This window comes from Cornus florida, unplaced genomic scaffold (genome assembly GCF_030987335.1).
Source record: "Cornus florida cultivar Cherokee Brave unplaced genomic scaffold, ASM3098733v1 CherokeeBrave_3.0.0_Hap2_Chr01, whole genome shotgun sequence".
NCBI classification, from domain to species: Eukaryota; Viridiplantae; Streptophyta; class Magnoliopsida; order Cornales; family Cornaceae; genus Cornus; species Cornus florida.
The window spans coordinates 50618811-50636500 of NW_026775571.1; the positions used below are offsets into that span (position 1 = coordinate 50618811).

The 17690-nt window shown below is 37.1% G+C and overlaps 1 protein-coding gene across 1 annotated transcript in view; it reads left to right on the forward strand.

Annotated features, from left to right (window-relative positions):
* Positions 1-220: 220 nt before the first annotated feature.
* LOC132296556 (alpha-mannosidase I MNS4) overlaps positions 221-17690 on the forward strand; it is a 39637-nt gene continuing 22167 nt past the window's right edge. Inside the window, exons 1-9 of the mRNA XM_059794748.1 lie at positions 221-532; positions 1266-1385; positions 1490-1582; positions 4654-4740; positions 5678-5768; positions 9547-9602; positions 14822-14894; positions 16669-16778; positions 17631-17681. Of these exons, the coding sequence (XP_059650731.1) occupies positions 416-532; positions 1266-1385; positions 1490-1582; positions 4654-4740; positions 5678-5768; positions 9547-9602; positions 14822-14894; positions 16669-16778; positions 17631-17681 (798 nt within the window). The 5' untranslated portion in view covers positions 221-415. The remainder of the gene's footprint in view (positions 533-1265; positions 1386-1489; positions 1583-4653; positions 4741-5677; positions 5769-9546; positions 9603-14821; positions 14895-16668; positions 16779-17630; positions 17682-17690) is intronic.

Consider the following 17690-nt stretch of genomic DNA (forward strand, 5'->3'; position numbering starts at 1 on the left):
ACAGTTTTCTCTCTCCCCCTCATCTTTACAATTTCTCTCATTCATCTCATCTCTGCGCTTGTATTAATATCTACTTTAATATCATATTTATAAGAATTTGAAAATTATATATGAAATGTAGTTTGCACATTAGGGTAAAATAGTAATTTCATTTGTTTCCCGAGTCATTTGCAAAAAAGAGAATTTTGTTTTATTTATTTATTGCATTTTACTCAAAATAGAAATCTGGGTGAATATTTTGTTGTAGTTCCAAAAAATAGGTTCTTCCCCCTCCTTTGCAGAACCCACGGGCATAAGTGCGTGCTCATGTAAACCATTAACGAGAGAAAGCCAACAAAACTAAAACAAAAGCAGATTGTGATATAGTCTCACACATATATATACGTGTGTGTTTGCCTATATATGCGCAGAGAGAATGGAATTTCTCAAACCATCGATTTTTTTCTTATTCTTTATATTTTCGGATATTTTCATCTACAAAATTGTAGCAGAGGGCGTTACTACCGAAGAAGCCAAACAGCTCAGAGATGAGGTAACCATTTTTTTCTTATAATTTCAATACAGATATAAAGTATCTATATAACCTATAGCTAATAAATAAGCTGAATCTTGAATCTTACATTGATTGGTTTGCCTCATCAATCCCACTGTTCTCAACTGATACCATTACTGTTACAGTCTTGATTTGATTTCTGATTGAAGATTGTTATATAGGAACTGGGTAGAGCAAATTCAATTTAGTGTGAAACTCAGCCTTAGAGGAACTACTAAATTAACTCCCAGTTGGTGATTTTTCTTAGTACAATAGAAAGCTATATGAACAAAAATCATTGAACCATCTAAATTGAAGCAATTGAGATGAACAAAAAGCTGTTTCATTTGTATCAAATTTGCTTTATCAAATGTAAGAAGAAACCACTGTAGTGATTTGATACCCACATCCGGGTAGTGATTCTATACCCACATCCAACTTTTGATGCAGTGAGTATTCATCATTTGAAGGTAGGAGTGTAACGAAAAGGCATTACTTTATAGTTTCTTAGTCACCAACTAAATATTGTTGTTCTTATAGACTTACTCGGTGATGAGGAAAAAAAAATGAAGGAAAAAAGGTTATGTCTATGACTGCAACACAACCCGGCAGCTATAAGTGCATTGCCTTTACAATTTTTAAAGGGGATTTTCAGGATAGTTGTTGTATGAAACTTTCAATTGAAGCTAAATGGATTTAAATTTGTTGATGGTATATTTCTTTTATGACACAGGTGCATGATATGTTCTATCATGCATTTAATGGGTATATGGATCATGCTTTCCCTCTTGATGAACTAAAACCTCTATCATGCGAAGGAGAAGACACTCTTGGTGGTTATGCCTTAACTCTGGTAACAACAGTTTATTTATTTTATTCATTTTTCTTTTTCATATTAGAAAATGTGGTTTCATTTATCTTCTTAAATGTTACTTCTATTTAACGTTGTGGTCACAGATTGACTCCTTAGACACTTTGGCTTTGCTTGGTGACCGGGAGCGCTTCTCTTCATCTGTTGAATGGATTGGTAAAAACCTTCAGTTTGATATAGTGAGTATTGCATTTTTTTCTTTTTTATGTTAATGTTACACGCTTACCATGTTGGGACATTTTTTGTGCTTTATTTGATGGCATTGCATTCTTATCTTGTAATAATGAATCAAAAGTCCTGACTTGTTTTTAATTGAAACTGTCTGTTTATAAGCATGATTCTCATTCATTTTAGTTTGACAAACTAACTCAAAATTTTGTTTACTACTCCTTTTAGATAATAAGCTATGCAGATATTCAAACAGTTATCCTTACAGTTCTCCCATTATTGTCAAATACATGACACTTGGTTTAAATATATAGTGCAATTTGTTATTTCCGAGGGTATTTTGCTAATAAAATACAATTTATCAAAAAAAATAAAAAATTGTTGCCTAGTTGATCATGTTAATAGTTCCAATTAGCCATCCTAGAATGTCTTGTTACTTGTGGAGAGTGGAGTTCTCCTGCATATCATGTTTCTCAAGCCTAAGTGCTTAACATATAACTATCAGATTATAATTCACTTTTTACTATGATGTTGTAAGACATTTCTTCCTATTGGCAATTAGCGTGTCAAACACATTTGACACGACACTCATGTTTGGAACTCATTTGGGTACCTATAATGTTCTATCTTAATTCACCAGAAGAACGTATAGAAGTATATTGATATTGTGCCTTCTTGAAAAAGGATTTATTTTATAAATGCATGGGTTTTGCTATCATGGTTGACGAAAATAACAAAAATAGATGCTTTTATTTGCTTGTGGATTCAAGAAAAAGAAGATGGTTTCCTTAATGCTTTGTTGAACTTCTGAAAGTGTGCTTTGTACTGTTTCTTTCTTTCTTCTTTACAATTTTTATTGTAAGGGAAGTTCTCTAATTCTATTTATTCCTTTGCATATTTATTTATCTCTGCCAGGAGTTTCTTTCTATCCACTCCTATGTATCTTGCATATGCCTGGGTTGTGGCCACTTTAGCATTTTTAATAGTCTAATTCTTTAGTCAAAAAAAAAAAAAAAAAAAAAAAAATTCCATATTTCTCCAGTATCTGTTGTTAAAATTATTTCCATTCTTATTCATTAAATAAAACTTTAAACTTCTGCTTCAAACAACCCTGTGAACCAAAAACTTCTCTCTTGTGTGCTTGGTATTTCCTTAACTGATTAAAATAATTCTGATTCATCTCTTTGAGAATTTTCATGCATCATGTATGCTGTATGGATGTGTAAAGTAATCATTTGCAATATTCTGTCAGATATGATATTCTTATTAAAATTTATGGTAAATTACTCTGAGACCCCCTTGAGGTTTGCCCAAGTCACTCTCAGATGAAAGTTTTGAAAAAAATATGGTCAACCTCCCTCGAGGTTTTACAAAATCACAGTCAACCTCACTACTGTTAATGAAGTGTTAATGCCGTCATACCAATAAATGAAATACCAAATTTTCCTTTCAATGAATAGGATTGACTGAAACTTTATTCTTTGTCTTCCTCCTTTGCGATGGGTTCTCTCCCTCTCTATCTCCGGCCACCAACACTTCCCTCTTCTTTAACTCCCTCTATTTCTCTCTCCATAACTCTCACTTTTCTCTTTAACTCAACTCACGCTCTAAAAAGTCTCTTCCCTCTCTCCCTTCCCCTCTAAAACGTTCTTCTAAAAAGACCCACATCTATACTTTCTTGCATCCCCTCTGTTGCAAATTGTGTCTCAACTTCCTATTTTAATTAGGTTTCTAATTTAGAGTTGTATTTTATTAGGTAATTTCTTTTTAGACAAGTATTGGGCTCCAAGGAATTGTAATCCTTGTTTGGGTCTACCACTCTATAAATAGGTATCTAGGTTATGGGTTGAGACTTATAAGATTGAGAGATGTAGTATCATGAGGGAGTTGATGGGTAGAGTTAGTTTATGGGCTGGTAGAGTAGGAAAAACACTAGCGGCACTAGTGGCGAGGAGATAGGTTCATGGAGTGGGTACATGGTGAAAAGGCATGTACGCGGTGTTGGTACCCTACTGTTGTAATATCTCTACGAATCATAGTAGAATCTCTTCTTATCTGTGGATGTAGGTCGGGTTGGCCCAAACCACGTTATATCTTGTGTTTGTTTGTGATTCTTTTGTTGGCTTTCATTGGATCTTTGTGTTCGTGCACTTCTACTGTCTCAACACCCTCTCTTCTCTTTTGATTACCTCTCTCTTTCCATAACCCATAACCTCCTTCACATATTTTGGAAAGTTTTGTGAGTTAGATCACCCCAATTTTCGATTCGTGGGTTTGCGCGCGCACACACACACACACACACACACACACACACAAAGCTTTGTTTGTACACCTACATCACTTGGATTGATGACATATGCATCTCTATTATCACCCAACTTCTTCCACTACCTCACTTCTTCCTCCGACCACCAATCCGCCACCATCTTCACTTACTCCGTCATCCCCATTACAAATGGGTTCTTCAAGTCCGTCACCCCATCGCAATCGTACTCTCTCTCTCTCTTCACCCTCAATCCCTTTGCCAAGCTCACCATCGACAATTTCTCTCCTCCTGTGGTCAAATATATCTTTATTTATTTTTGTATCCATGTTCAATTTAGGTATATATTGTATATAATATATATGTATACATGTCTATTATATATGCATACACCCCCAATTGTAAAATTGTAATTTAGTTTTTTATTACATCCGCAATGAGGTGATCAAATCTTTATTAAAAGCAAAGGGTATTTTAGTACTTTTACAATGAATGATAACAGAGTTAACAGTCCTCACTTTGACAAGGGGTGTCAGAGTGATTTTTCAAAAACTAATATACCCTAAAAATTAATGTTTTGCTTAAGCTGTTAATTACTTTTATTTGACTTTTCTTTTTCTTTTTTCTTATTGGAATATGGTTTACTGCCTTGTTAGTGTTCTGAATTTTTGGTTGTTATTGAGTTAGTCATTTATATATCTTTTGAGGCCAGTTTAAACTTTAAAGTGGCTAGACACAGTGCTTTGATTCCTGTCAGTAGAATTAGTCAAACTAATTTCTTTCCTTTTTTCCTTTTTGTTTTTTGGATCAAATTTGCAGAACAAGACAGTATCTGTGTTTGAGACTACGATACGTATCCTTGGAGGTTTACTTTCTGCTCATCTTATTGCCAGTGATTATGCTACGGTATTCTTTATATAAATTTAACTTGTTAGTATTTTTACTACAATCTTCTCATTTTCAATTTTTTACCCATGAAAATAATCTCATTTTCCATAGTGCATATGACATCAGCTTTGATGGCAACCAAAAGAAAAGAAAAAAAGTTTTATGTTTGTAAAACAGCCAATGGGAAATGTGCGCTGCTTGAACTATTAAATTACAACTATTTAATTTGCATGTGCAAAAAGTTTTCTTCTTCTTCTTCTTAATTTAATTCTTTTTTATAGAGGCATTTAATCTGCAAGCCCGTATGCCCTCACACCAGGCACCCCCGTTTTCTTAGTGGAGAAAATGATTATTGGATGATCAGTTATGTTGCATGGAAAATTCAGTGTGTGTGAAGCATTTCTCGTTGGACAAACTTACTACATCATTTATACCTGTATATATGTTTGACAAAAAGGGACAAGAGGAAAGCATTCAATTTGTTAGAGCGGACCTAACCAATTCCTTTGTTACATGGACATTTAAAGATGAGTGAACTATTCTATTGACGTGTAACCAAAGAGTGGTTACATGGACATTTAAAGATGAGTGAACTACACTATTGACATGTATAACCAAAAAGTTTTGTCCCTTTATTTGTTGATTAGATAGATCATACTCCTATGCATGCACATCCAACCAGATATTGGCCTCTGAATGTGAGTCTAGCCTTTTCACTTACCATATAAAAAAACGAGTAAACAGTTGAGGATATCTGCATCTAGAAAATTAATTACAAAGTTATACAACAATATAAAGCCAAATTTCAACTGGAACTTTGTTCTGCTATGTAAAAAGAAAATTTGTAGAGAGGTTTGTTGTTCCTTCTAACTTTTATTTCTACAATGGTGGAGTGTGATAGTGTTGGCTCTATTCTTCATGTATTCATTGGATATATATATTTTTTAATTCACAGGGCATGAAAGTTCCATCCTACGATGATGAATTACTTCATTTAGCTGAAGATCTGGCCCGCCGACTATTACCTGCATTTGATACTCCCACAGGTATCACTAGTGGAATACTATTTTTCTTTCCCTAAATAAACATGGAATATTATACAAATAAAACATAAGTGTACATGGCCATAAGTAATGGTATACCCTTGCTGTACAATCAAAGTAATAATTAAACATGAGAGACAATAAACTCAGCACACAAGGCAAATGGAAATAAGAAGAAAGAACTATTGCAAAAGCTCCATGACATCTGATAGAGTTCTCCCAACTACATGAAGAGCCTAGCACAAAATGGATCTGCATAGTTCGGCTAGATCTTTGGAAGCCTCCTGTTGCACTCTTCTATTTCTTTCAGTCCAAATAGGGTAGAGAGCAGCTGCGAAAACCAGTCTAGAGATTTTAGCCAGCAAGTTAGGACCCTTAAAACTGCTCAAGAACCAATCCGTGAACTCCAGAACTGAAGAGCAGGAAGTGTAAATTCCATTAATCATATCCGCAAACCAGTGCCATATCTCATTAGCCAAAGGACACTGCACAAACAAATGGTTTGTTGAATCTGAGGAATGAAAACATTTGTGAAAAATAGGAACCACTACCAGCCCTCTCTTTTGCAGATTAGCGAAGCTCAAGACTTTGTCTAGAATGACCAAGGCTGCCAAAGCAGACCACCTAAGCCTTCCACCATTCCAACATAGGTTATACCAAGAAACCTCGGCTCCAGCACTCCTGTATTTAGTTCAAATGGACTTCAATGAGCATGTACCATATTTCCACACAATCTGATCAACCCTACAACCAAGCTGATTATTTCTGATACGTTCAAAAATCTGAAAATTTTCAGATTTGAAAAAAGAAATGTTCCAAGTCCCACTCCTAATCAAAACTTGCACCTTATCATACTTATTCAAAGGGATGTTCTCGCAATGCTCTCACAATTCTGTGACCAAACCTCTCACCAAAGACTGCCCATCAACCAAGGATCCAAAAATATTTTTCGAAAATTAAAAAAATAAAAATAAAAAAAACAATAAACAATTAAAAAAAAATAAACAATCATTTGTTCATAATATCCTAAATGTGGAACCATGACCAATTCTGAAATGCACATGAGCTTTCATAAACTCCCTCTTAGCAGTCATACTCCTCCACACTATTGAATTTGATAAAGGTTGCAGTACAATACCAAAAACTAAACTGTCTATTGTACTTATGTTTAAACCAACCCACCTAAAGTCTATCTTTGTGAGTTGCGCTGTGCAGAAGTGTTGTGCAAGTTTAATCTCAGTAGGAAGACCTAAGAGGGGTGAATAGGTCTAGTTTGCTCATTCGATTGTTTTTTGTAGATTCTTTTCAATTTTAGCCAATTTTGCGCGATAAATCAATCAATACACCAGCAATAAAAATAAAGACAGAAAAGTAAGAGAGTGACACCAGGATTTTTAAAGTGGAAAACCTCTGTGAGGAAAACCTATAGAGCTGTAGTTGCCTGTGGTGGAACAATCCACTAATCAGAGAAAGGGCACAACGAGTCCCAGTGCCTTAGGAACTGCTCTCCACAAGTCTATGATTCTTTGGAATCACCTACTGTTGCTTTACCTCTGATGCTCAATGTTCTCTGATCCCAGTGCCTTCGGAACCACCAGCAACACTGATCCATGCCAATGTAATACCTCACAATGATCCGCTTTTTTTAGTGATTGAACTTGCCTTATCTTTCACTAACTGTGTAAAGATACAAATAACATATGATACTCCAATTCTGTTGACTAGATGATGAACGTCTCAGTATACACACAAGATGAACATGTGTGCTCTCATCATAAAAGAAATAAATTTAGAAAAATCTCAGCTTGATTTTTCTGTCAAAATCTCACAAAATACTCAATATGATATTTGGTATTCGCTCTTTTCAAAATCTTTTCAAAAGCTGAGTATTTATAATGTAGGGCGGTATTAAAAGCATTGAGAAAGAAGTAAAAAAACACTAGAGGACATCTCTTTGAGTTTGGGTTGAAGTTGGACTCAAAATCCTATAATATATATTTTTTATTTTTTGAACCTTTGGAAAATGCATTCAACCGGTTGTGGTTTTGGCCGGTTGAGTAGGTCACTGGACTAAAAGTAATAAATCTAGTAACAAATACAACCGATTGGGGAAAATCACCAACCGGTCCAGTAGCTTTCTAGAATAGAATTCAGTTACTGCAGAACCACATTCAACTGGTTGGAAAAAAATGATCAACCATTTTAAGAGTATTCTAGAATGACCACTAATTCAACAGAACCAAGCACAAACGGTAGGGGAAAATGACCAACTGGTTAAATAGCATTCTATTTGACACAGCCCATTTCCAGAATCCTGCACTCAATCCAATATTAAAAAACAAGTGTACTCACACGTACTCACTTGCTTGTCCTAAATGATGTTCAATGCTTGTCAACTGGTACGGAGCTCATTTGGATCACTTGTTGAGCTTCTAGAATTGAGACTCAAGACAATCATAAAAATGCAACTCGATTAATCACGTTTTGACACCAAAATTTGCCAACACTGCAACTAAGTTTCTCACTTACTTCTAATGTATTATCACAACAATAAACACGTCAAAGCAGAATCAATATGCTTGATTCTCCTCAAACCAAACCTTTACTTCTTTCTTTGGGCTACAGACCCTATTCCAGCTTAAGGGATCTGTTTTCTATCAGAGGAATCCCAAATAAAGTTTCCTAATCTTCTGCTCAATCGAATTTATGACGACTCTTGGAAGTGGGAGGACTGAACACTAGTAGTACACAAGAGAGGTTCGCACAGTCCTAGCCAACTCAATCCTACTAGCCATGGAGAGCTTGAGACCCTGCCAAGCATTAATTTACTTGAGACTTCATCCATCAATATTGCAATCAGCAACTCTAATCCCTTTGTTTTTGAAAGGAAGGCCCAGATAGGTCATGGGGAAAGACCCCACTCTACAAGCCAGAACTCTAAGAAGGGCACTCCACCTGATTGATCTAGAGAAGAACACAGCAGATTTTGGAAAGCTAACAGCCAAGCTAGATATCTTTGCAAAGTGGTCCAAAAGTCTTCTAATTGTATGGGCATTCCCCAACTCAGCATTAAGCACAATAAAGAGATTGTCTGCAAACAATATATGAGATATTTTCATACCAGTTTTCTGAAGAACCAAGAGGGGAGGGGTGAATTGGTTCTTGTTTACTGTTTTTTAGTTTCTCAAACACTTGGTAAACTAAATAAAGAGCAAAATGTGTAAATAACACACACAAAGATCAAACACCAGGATTTACATGGTGATCCTCACACACTATGTTGAGAAATCAGTACAAAACACACTCTTGGCAGTGTCTGACACTCTGCAGCCACCACACTGTTTTGTGAACCTCCCCCTGTTCACTACACCCTTCTCACCAATACAAACACTCAATTCACAAGAATGAAATATGATTCAGAGCACAAAATACACAAGAATAGGAGTTATGCTTAGTGCGCACAGAATTTAAAACAGTAGAGCAGCTTCTTGGTTCTGCAGACAGCAGCAGTTGAACTTTAAGAATCAGTTTGTGCAGTAGGCTCAATAAGTGCTTCCTTCAGCCCTTTCTGGTTAGTGTTTAGCAAATGAAACTTGCTTTCAGCTCAAAAACACACCGGCGAAGCTTCAAGTTGTTGTTTTCTAATGGCTTATGAGTACATGTTTATTTCATTCACTTTCAAGTAAAGTTTAGATGTTTTTTTCAAATACTAAATTTAACTTTTCTTCATTAAATCCCACATCAATCATATTATGACACTTATAAGCTATCCGTGCTGCAGGAATTCCATTTGGATCTGTCAATCTACTGCATGGAGTTGATGAAAATGAAAGCAAGGCAAAGACTCTGTATTTTCTTGCCCTCTTTAACTTTAAAGTTTGTTTTGTTTTAAAATTGTTCAACAATCAATTGCTGAAAGCGATTCAGGAATGAACCAAGTATGTGTATGTGTATTTGTGTGTGTATATATATCAATCCCTCACACTCTCTCTCACATGTTGTGAAACTGCAAAACAACAAAGTAGATATAGACAAAAAGAGGGGGTAACATTTGCAAACAGAGACGAACCCTGTACCTGCTAGATCCAAAGTTCTGATATCATAGACAGTTGATTGCCCCAAAATCTTGACCTATAAAAGAATGGCCCATGCATGCATGCCTCTTAGATTTATTTATTTGTTATTTATTATTATTATTATTATTATTATTTTTGTGAGGCACATGCTTTTTTATATAATATTCGAGCTCTTGTTTCACACGGACCCACCACATCTTTTTCCCTGTTATATAATTGATATTGTAATTTGACATCCACATGATGTCATCCTTCGTATTGACCCTTAACCAATGATGTTCTATGGCTAGTCAACACATATAATATAATCTTTCTTTCACGGACAATTTATAAATTTGAAGTACTCGGGTAAGCTTGTCCCACATGAACTTGACTATGAAAGCCCCTCTTTCTTACTAAAATTTAAAGTGAGGGCTACTTTTGTTAATTTACACTCTACTTTTTTATTCCCTCTCCATCTTCATGCCTTGAGACACCATTTCTCTCCCTCTTTCATGGGAGTGTGGAACACTCGCTTCTCTATCCATCTCAGAATTTAGTTGCCACAACTTTAACTACGAATTCATTCTAAACTGTAACCAAAGCCATTCAAAATTTGTTACACAACTGAAAACCCTAATGCATTTCATCTTGATGAATCGCAAGGACCAGACCTAGAGGGGCGATGATAGGTTAGAGTGTGCGGCTGTGAGCGGTGACTTAGACCTAGAGGGGTGTGGATAGGTCTTATGGAGCTATTTCTCTACTATCTAAAACTTTTGAATTACCGTTGATCATTGTTTAAAAGTCAATTAATTAGTTTGATCAAGTATCTCAATTGCAATCACTTAAAAAATAAAATAAAGCAAAGACACAATATTTTAAAAACATTGAAGCCTGTTATGGCATATGCAACAAACTAGGAACAAAACAAGAATCACGACAAAAAAATAAACACGCCACACACAAAGAAGACAAAGATTTATGTGGTTCGTGTAAGCCTAGTCCACGGTGAAGATCCGGTGAAAGATTTCACTATGCGAAAAATAGGAGATTACAAGTTTTAGCCCCCAAGCCCTAGCTCTCTCTCACTCTTGTTCTTTCAATTTTAAGTGTTCTCTAGTTATCACACTCCAAACCCTAAATGGCTATTCTAAATAGGGTCCAAGACGCGCAATCAAAAAACGGGTGGCTTTGGTGGGCTTGGGCCCACACAGCCCATTTTTCAGGTCAAAAATAGCCAAAACAAAATTCGGGTCACAACATCACAAATCTCCACATTGGCTCTAATTCTGCCAAGCTCCACAATTCCAACTACTCCTTTTGCCTCTTCACATGCCTCTAAGGGCCTTAGTAACTGCAAACACCAATCAAGTCCAGACAGTGTCTAAACTTGACAGAATGACCTCAATCATCATATCCGCCGGATTTTCAGCTATCCCAATCTTTCTCACTGCAATAACACCCTTTGCAACCACATCTTGCTCCTCGTTCAAGGAATATTTGATTTTTAGTCTGATGTATGGCACTCTAGCTGTCGCAAAGCACAAATCATGGCCAAGCCTTTCATCCATATAGCTTCTTTCACTTCCTCTATGGCGCCTTGGGCCGGGAGCGCCTGATATCAAAGGCGCGCGACTCCTTTAACTCGCTTTGTCTGGCCATGTAAAGGCGCTGTGGTAGCGCCTTGCACCTCAGGCGTGTGCCCGGTGCACCTTTAACAACTATGCAGACAATGCAACCGTAAACTGCGAAGTCACTTTCCAACTCGTCACTCTCACAAAGAGTGAAGACATACTGTGTCAAGGACCTCCTCCTATCAAGATCTCCAGCATAATCCGAATCAACATATCCAACAACACTCTCACATGTGTCGTTGCCTCTGTCATAGACTAAACCAATATCTGAGTGCTTTGCAAGTACTGAAAAATCCATTTCACAACCTGCCAATGAACATTCTCAGGTCTATTCATGTATCTGCTCACTATACTAACCGAATGTGAAAAGTAGCATACATGATGCTACCAACTACACTAGCATAAGGAATGAGAGACGTGTGCTCCACCTCCTCCTCTGTCTATGGTGACAATTTTGCCGAAAGTCTAAAGTGGGCCTGGAGTACTAACTGGTTTTGATGCTTGCATAACGAAGCGCTCCAACACCTTTTCAATGTATTTCTTCTGGGAAAAATACAATCTGCCCGCTCCTCTATCCCTGTGAATTTTCATACCCAAAATCCTCTCTGTGGCATGAAGATCTTTCGTCTCAAATTCACCACTAAGCTAAGCCTTCAACATGTTGATTTCCGACATGTTCCTGCAAGCTATCAATATGTCATCAACATAGAGCAACAAGTACCCAAACGAACCATTTGAGAGCCTCCTGGGATACACACAATTGTCTAACTCACTTTTATATTAGCCGCTATCATAAAGGTATCAAGTTGCTTCTACCACCATCTAAGAGAACTGCTTCAGCCCATACAAGGACTTCTTCAGTAGGCAAACACGGTCTTCTTTTCCTAGAATCTCAAACCCCTCGCGATGATGCATATAAATATGCTCTTCCAACTCACCATACAAGAATGCAGTCTTGATGTCAAGCTGCTCAAGCTCCAAATCATGCAGAGCAACCATAGCAAGTAACACTCTGATTGAGCTATGTTTCTTCACAGGAGAAAAAACTTCATTGAAGTCTACCCCTTCCCCTCTTTGTATAGCCCTTGCCAAAAAGCTTGCCTTAAACCTTTGCATCTTCCATTCCTGGGTTTCTTCCTTCTTCTTGAATACCTATTGACTGCTTACAATCTTCTGGCCCTTGGGCTTCTCAAATAGCTCCAAGACTCGATCTCCTCACTTATGGCAACAAACTATTGTGCTGATTCTCCACCCGTGATGGCCTCATATTAATATGAGGTACCTGCCCATCAATACTCTCTGCCACACGAAGTGCATAAGCAACCGAATCAATATATGAAAACCAATACTGCTAGGTGGCCCAACCTCCTTCCTCAACCTGTCTCTAGCTACGCTGTAGCTCTGCAACTATGCGTCTTCTTTCTCAGTTCTAAACTGCACCTTCTCATCATTTGACCGATAAAGAACATCCTCTAACCAAACCTCTACATGCTCCACCTACTTACTAACTCCATAAATTCTCGCTGAATCAACTACCTCCTTTCGCGGAATAAGCATCACACTCATGAAAGGTCACATCCACGCTAACAATTAGCTTCTTCCTATAGTATTTGGGCACCACAATCTGTATCCCTTGACCTCGGCCTCATAATTAAGAAATATTCATTTTTTAGCCCTTGGTTCAAGCTTCCCCTCATTAATAGGACCATACTCAGGACAGCCAAATATTCTTAGATTGTTGTAACTAGCAGGTAGACCATACCTCCTCTGGAGTCTTACTGTCATTGGAGACCGGTTCACCAAGTAACAAGCTATGCTAACTACTTCAACCCAACACTTTGCCTAACCCAGCATTGGACATCATATACCGTGCTCTCTCCACAGTGTTCTGTTCATCCACTCTGTAACTCCATTTTGCTGCAGAGTTTTCCTCACTTTGTGGCGTCTCATAATCCCGCGATCCTTGTAGAACTCCTTAAATTTTTCGTTACAGAATTCCAAGATGTTGTTTGTCCTCAAGCGCTTGACCTGCTTTTCAGTCTGCATCTCAACCAAGGTCTTCCACTTCTTGAATGTGACAAAAGCCCCATTCTTGTGCTTTAGTGTATAAACCCAAACTTTTTGAGAAAAGTAGTCAATTAGCATCATCATATAATTATATAACTACCACCACCGCATGAAGTAACCCGGGAGGGACCCTAAAGATCAGAATGGATATAATCCAACATATCCTTGGTCCTTTGGATTTTTGTACTGAACTTCACTCTACATTGTTTCCCGAAGACACAATGCTTACAAAAATCCAGCTTCCCAGTTTTCTGAGCACCAAACAGACCCTACTTACTCAAAATGTCTCCCCTCATTCATATGCTAAAATCTGGTAGTATCTGAATCCAAATATGAGGATGATAATGCAGCTGAACCTGTGACTATGCTACCCTGCAGCAGATATAAACCGTGATTCTTTAGTCCCTTCATCACCACAAGGGCACATTTGAAACCCGAATGACTCCACCTCCAGCCTTGTAAATGCACTTGATGGAATCTAGTGTACCTAGGGAAATCAAGTTCTTACATGCCTGACATCAGTTAATGTCCTCACTATGCAATCTTACATGATGAATTGAACTCTACCAATACCTACAACCTTGCACGACACATTGTTCCCCATTATAACCTCCCATCAGTAGACCAATAAGAGGTAGACCAGTCCATCTTTGGACAAATGTGATACAAGCTACCCGAATCAAGAATCTGCTCAACACTAGAGCCGCTAACATAAATTGTGACAACGTTTTCTCCATTTAAATCATTACCCTTTGCAATAGCCATGTCACCAGCTTCAGAGGATTTTTCTTTTCCCTTCCCCTTCTTATGCTCCGGACAGTCTAATTTGAAGTGTCCATCCTTGTGACAGGTGTAGCTTCTCAGCACCTTTGTTTTGTTCTTAGACCTAGAACGACCTCTGCTGCCAGACCCTCCCTTCTGATTCGGTCTCCCTCTAACAACCAACCCCTCTTTTGAACCTTCTGTATTGCCCTCAAGGGTATAGCAGAAATTAAAATGAAACCTTAAGGGTTCAACCTTGCCCCAAATCCTTAAGCTTAGGAATATACTCATAAGCACCTAGGCAAATGCCCAAACAAAACATGCATACCTAACCACATGTAATAATCATACAAGTCATGAAGAATCAACAAATGAAGGTGCAAAACTTTAACCATGACATGAGTACTTCTAATGCATAACTGTTTCACTCAAACTTTACATTTGTTTTTTCTTAGTTACTCAAAGTTTACATTTTCTATTTGTCTTTCTCTCTTATTTATAAAAATTGTAAAGTTACCATTTTTGTTTTACATAGATAACATCAACAGCTGGTGGTGGGACTTTGACATTAGAATTTGGAATACTTAGCCGCTTAACCAACGATCCTAGTAAGTTTTACTATTTTCTGTCTGGTAGGACTGCAATTGATTCTTTTTCTCTGGGAAAATATGCTGTTTGCATTCATTCTTTTTGATAGAAAACATATTCTTGTGCCTGTTATGGACATAATTCATCTGCAGGATGTTATTATATTATACATAGATGCAATTTTGTAATGATCTCAATCTCAGGAATGGTTATAAAACCAGTTATACTTGCAATCTGATTTGATGTAGTGGGTTTTGGCTTGCACTCCTTTTTCTCCCGACTTTTTTTTTTTTTTTTTTGACAAGTAAAAGTGTAATAAAAAGCGTTCAAAAGGGGAACGTATCCCAAGAGCTATACAAGGGCCAAAGCCAAAGAGAGGGTCCTATGGACCCAAGGAACCCAAAAGATCCACGATTTCATCAAGAGATATATAATTTCTCCCCATCACCCAACAACTAAAAAGAGAACTAATAATAGAAAATTTCAGCACCCCAATGGAGGATTCCTCCCCATCAAAAGATCTTCTATTCCACTCTTTCCAAATGCACCACCAATCAAGGGCATAGGCCCTTACTGTAGTCTCTCCAACTATCAATCAAATCCTTCGAAGACCGAGGCATAACCCAATGAATACTGAACAGACCAAAAATAAGACTCCAATAGTCATGAGCCACGGGGCAATGCAAAAGAAGGTGATCCATGGACTCTCCATCATTTTTACATAGACAACACCAGTTGGCTGTGATCCGTTTTCTCTTTCTTAGATTGTCCAAAGTCAGAATCTTGCCCCAAACTACAGTCCAAACCAAAAAAAGCCACCCTGAGAGGAGCCTTCGAGCGGCAAACCATCTTCCACAAGAAGTTGGAACCATGAAACCCGGAAAGACATAGGAACAATTAACGAACCTCAAACCTCCCCTAAGGAGAAGGCACCCAAGTCAAGGAATCCGAACCTGTATCATCCACCTCCCGTCTATACAAAAGGTCCAGCAGGACAGAGACATCGTCCAACTCCCAATCTTGAAAAGCTCGCCGAAAATGCACGTCCCAAGTAAGCCTACCGCTATCAAGCCGATAATAGTTTGCTACCAAAGCATGTAAAAGTCTTGGGAACAAACAAGACAACAGTCGATCACTACACCAAGCATCCGCCCAAAACCGGACGTCCCTTCCCTCCCAAACTCTGAATCTAATGTGCTTAGAGAACTCATCCCAGCCCTTCTGAATAGATTTCCACACCCTCACGCTGAAAGCAGATCTGACCAGCCTCGAGAACCATCCCCTTCTCTCCTCCCCAAAACGGCACGAAATAACCCTTCTCCACAAACGATGTCTTTTGCTACGGAATCTCCACAACCACTTACCAAGGAGCGCCCTATTGAAAGGGTCCAACCTCCTAAACCCAAGACCACCCAAACAAAAAGGCCTGCAAACAGTTTGTGCTTTTAGAAAAAAGTTATCCTTTTGGTTCAAGTCATTTTCTATTTTTTATTTCTGTTCAAATTTGATGTTTGAACAAGAAAACTGAGAAATTTCAATGATTATTTACCCAGTACAATTTTATTTTGAATTGGAATTTCAATTATTTTGTGATTTTTATTATTAAAAAAAGAAAAGAAAAGGTGATGTGGATTAAAAAAAGAAAAAAACCAAAAAAAATTCTCTACATATATTTTTTTTCTTTATGTTTTTTTGAGGGGGGTGGTGGTGGTGAGGTTGGAACCTTTGTACTTATTGTAGAAATGGTTTTTTCCTTTTCTGTATACTATTTTATCCATCGTCATTGAAATGCAGTTTTTGAGCAAGTTGCGAAGAATGCAGTGCGTGGAATATGGGCCCGGCGTTCAAAGATTAACCTAGTTGGCGCTCATATTGATGTTTTTACAGGTGAATGGACACAAAAGGTAGCAGTCTCTCTAACCTAGTTATATTGTCATAGGACATGTGAGATGAAATTACTAGTTTCTGAATTTGGAGCATATTGAGTACTCCCTCCGTCCCATTATAGGCTATGTTTATCAGAAAAGATGTGATGCCATGTGGTGATGGACAAATTTTGTATGGTTTGTGGGAATTTTATAGTTACATATATTTGAAGTGTGCTTTCATAGGTTTCTATCTATTCGTTAAATGGGATATGGTTATTTTGATACCATAAACTTTTTTAAAGATTGGTTATCTAGTCTAGAAATTTTCAATCTCTTATCATATATATACTTGTTATTCAAATGATTATTTTTTCCTTCTAATAAAGTTTTTGCCGGAATTTTGTAGTTACATACATTTGAAGTGTGCTTTCATAGGTTTCCATCTATTCACTAAATGGGATATGGTTATTTTGATACTATAAATTTTTTTAAAGATTGGTCAGTGCTGTTATCTAGTCTAGAAATTTTCAATCTCTTATCATATATATACTTGTTATTCAAATAATTATTTTTTCTTTCTAATAAAGTTTATTTGCAATTTTTTGCATGTTATTTGATATGTTTTTGCTCAGATCTGGATAATAACCATAAACATCTTACATGATTTTCTACTTACTGGGACACACTGCTAAGAGGAAATTAATATACTTGATCAAAACAACAGTGGGTAGATTTTTCTTTATTTACTGATTCCTGACATTTATCATTACGTTTTTCTATATTTTGTTCACTTGCTAATAACTCACATGAATGAACTCTATGTTATATGGAAGTTTCTAATTTGTTTGTATGAAGTTCGCAACAATTACATTATTTGTTTCTTTGCAGGATGCTGGAATAGGGACCAGTATTGACTCTTTCTATGAGTATCTGTTAAAGGTTAGTTCT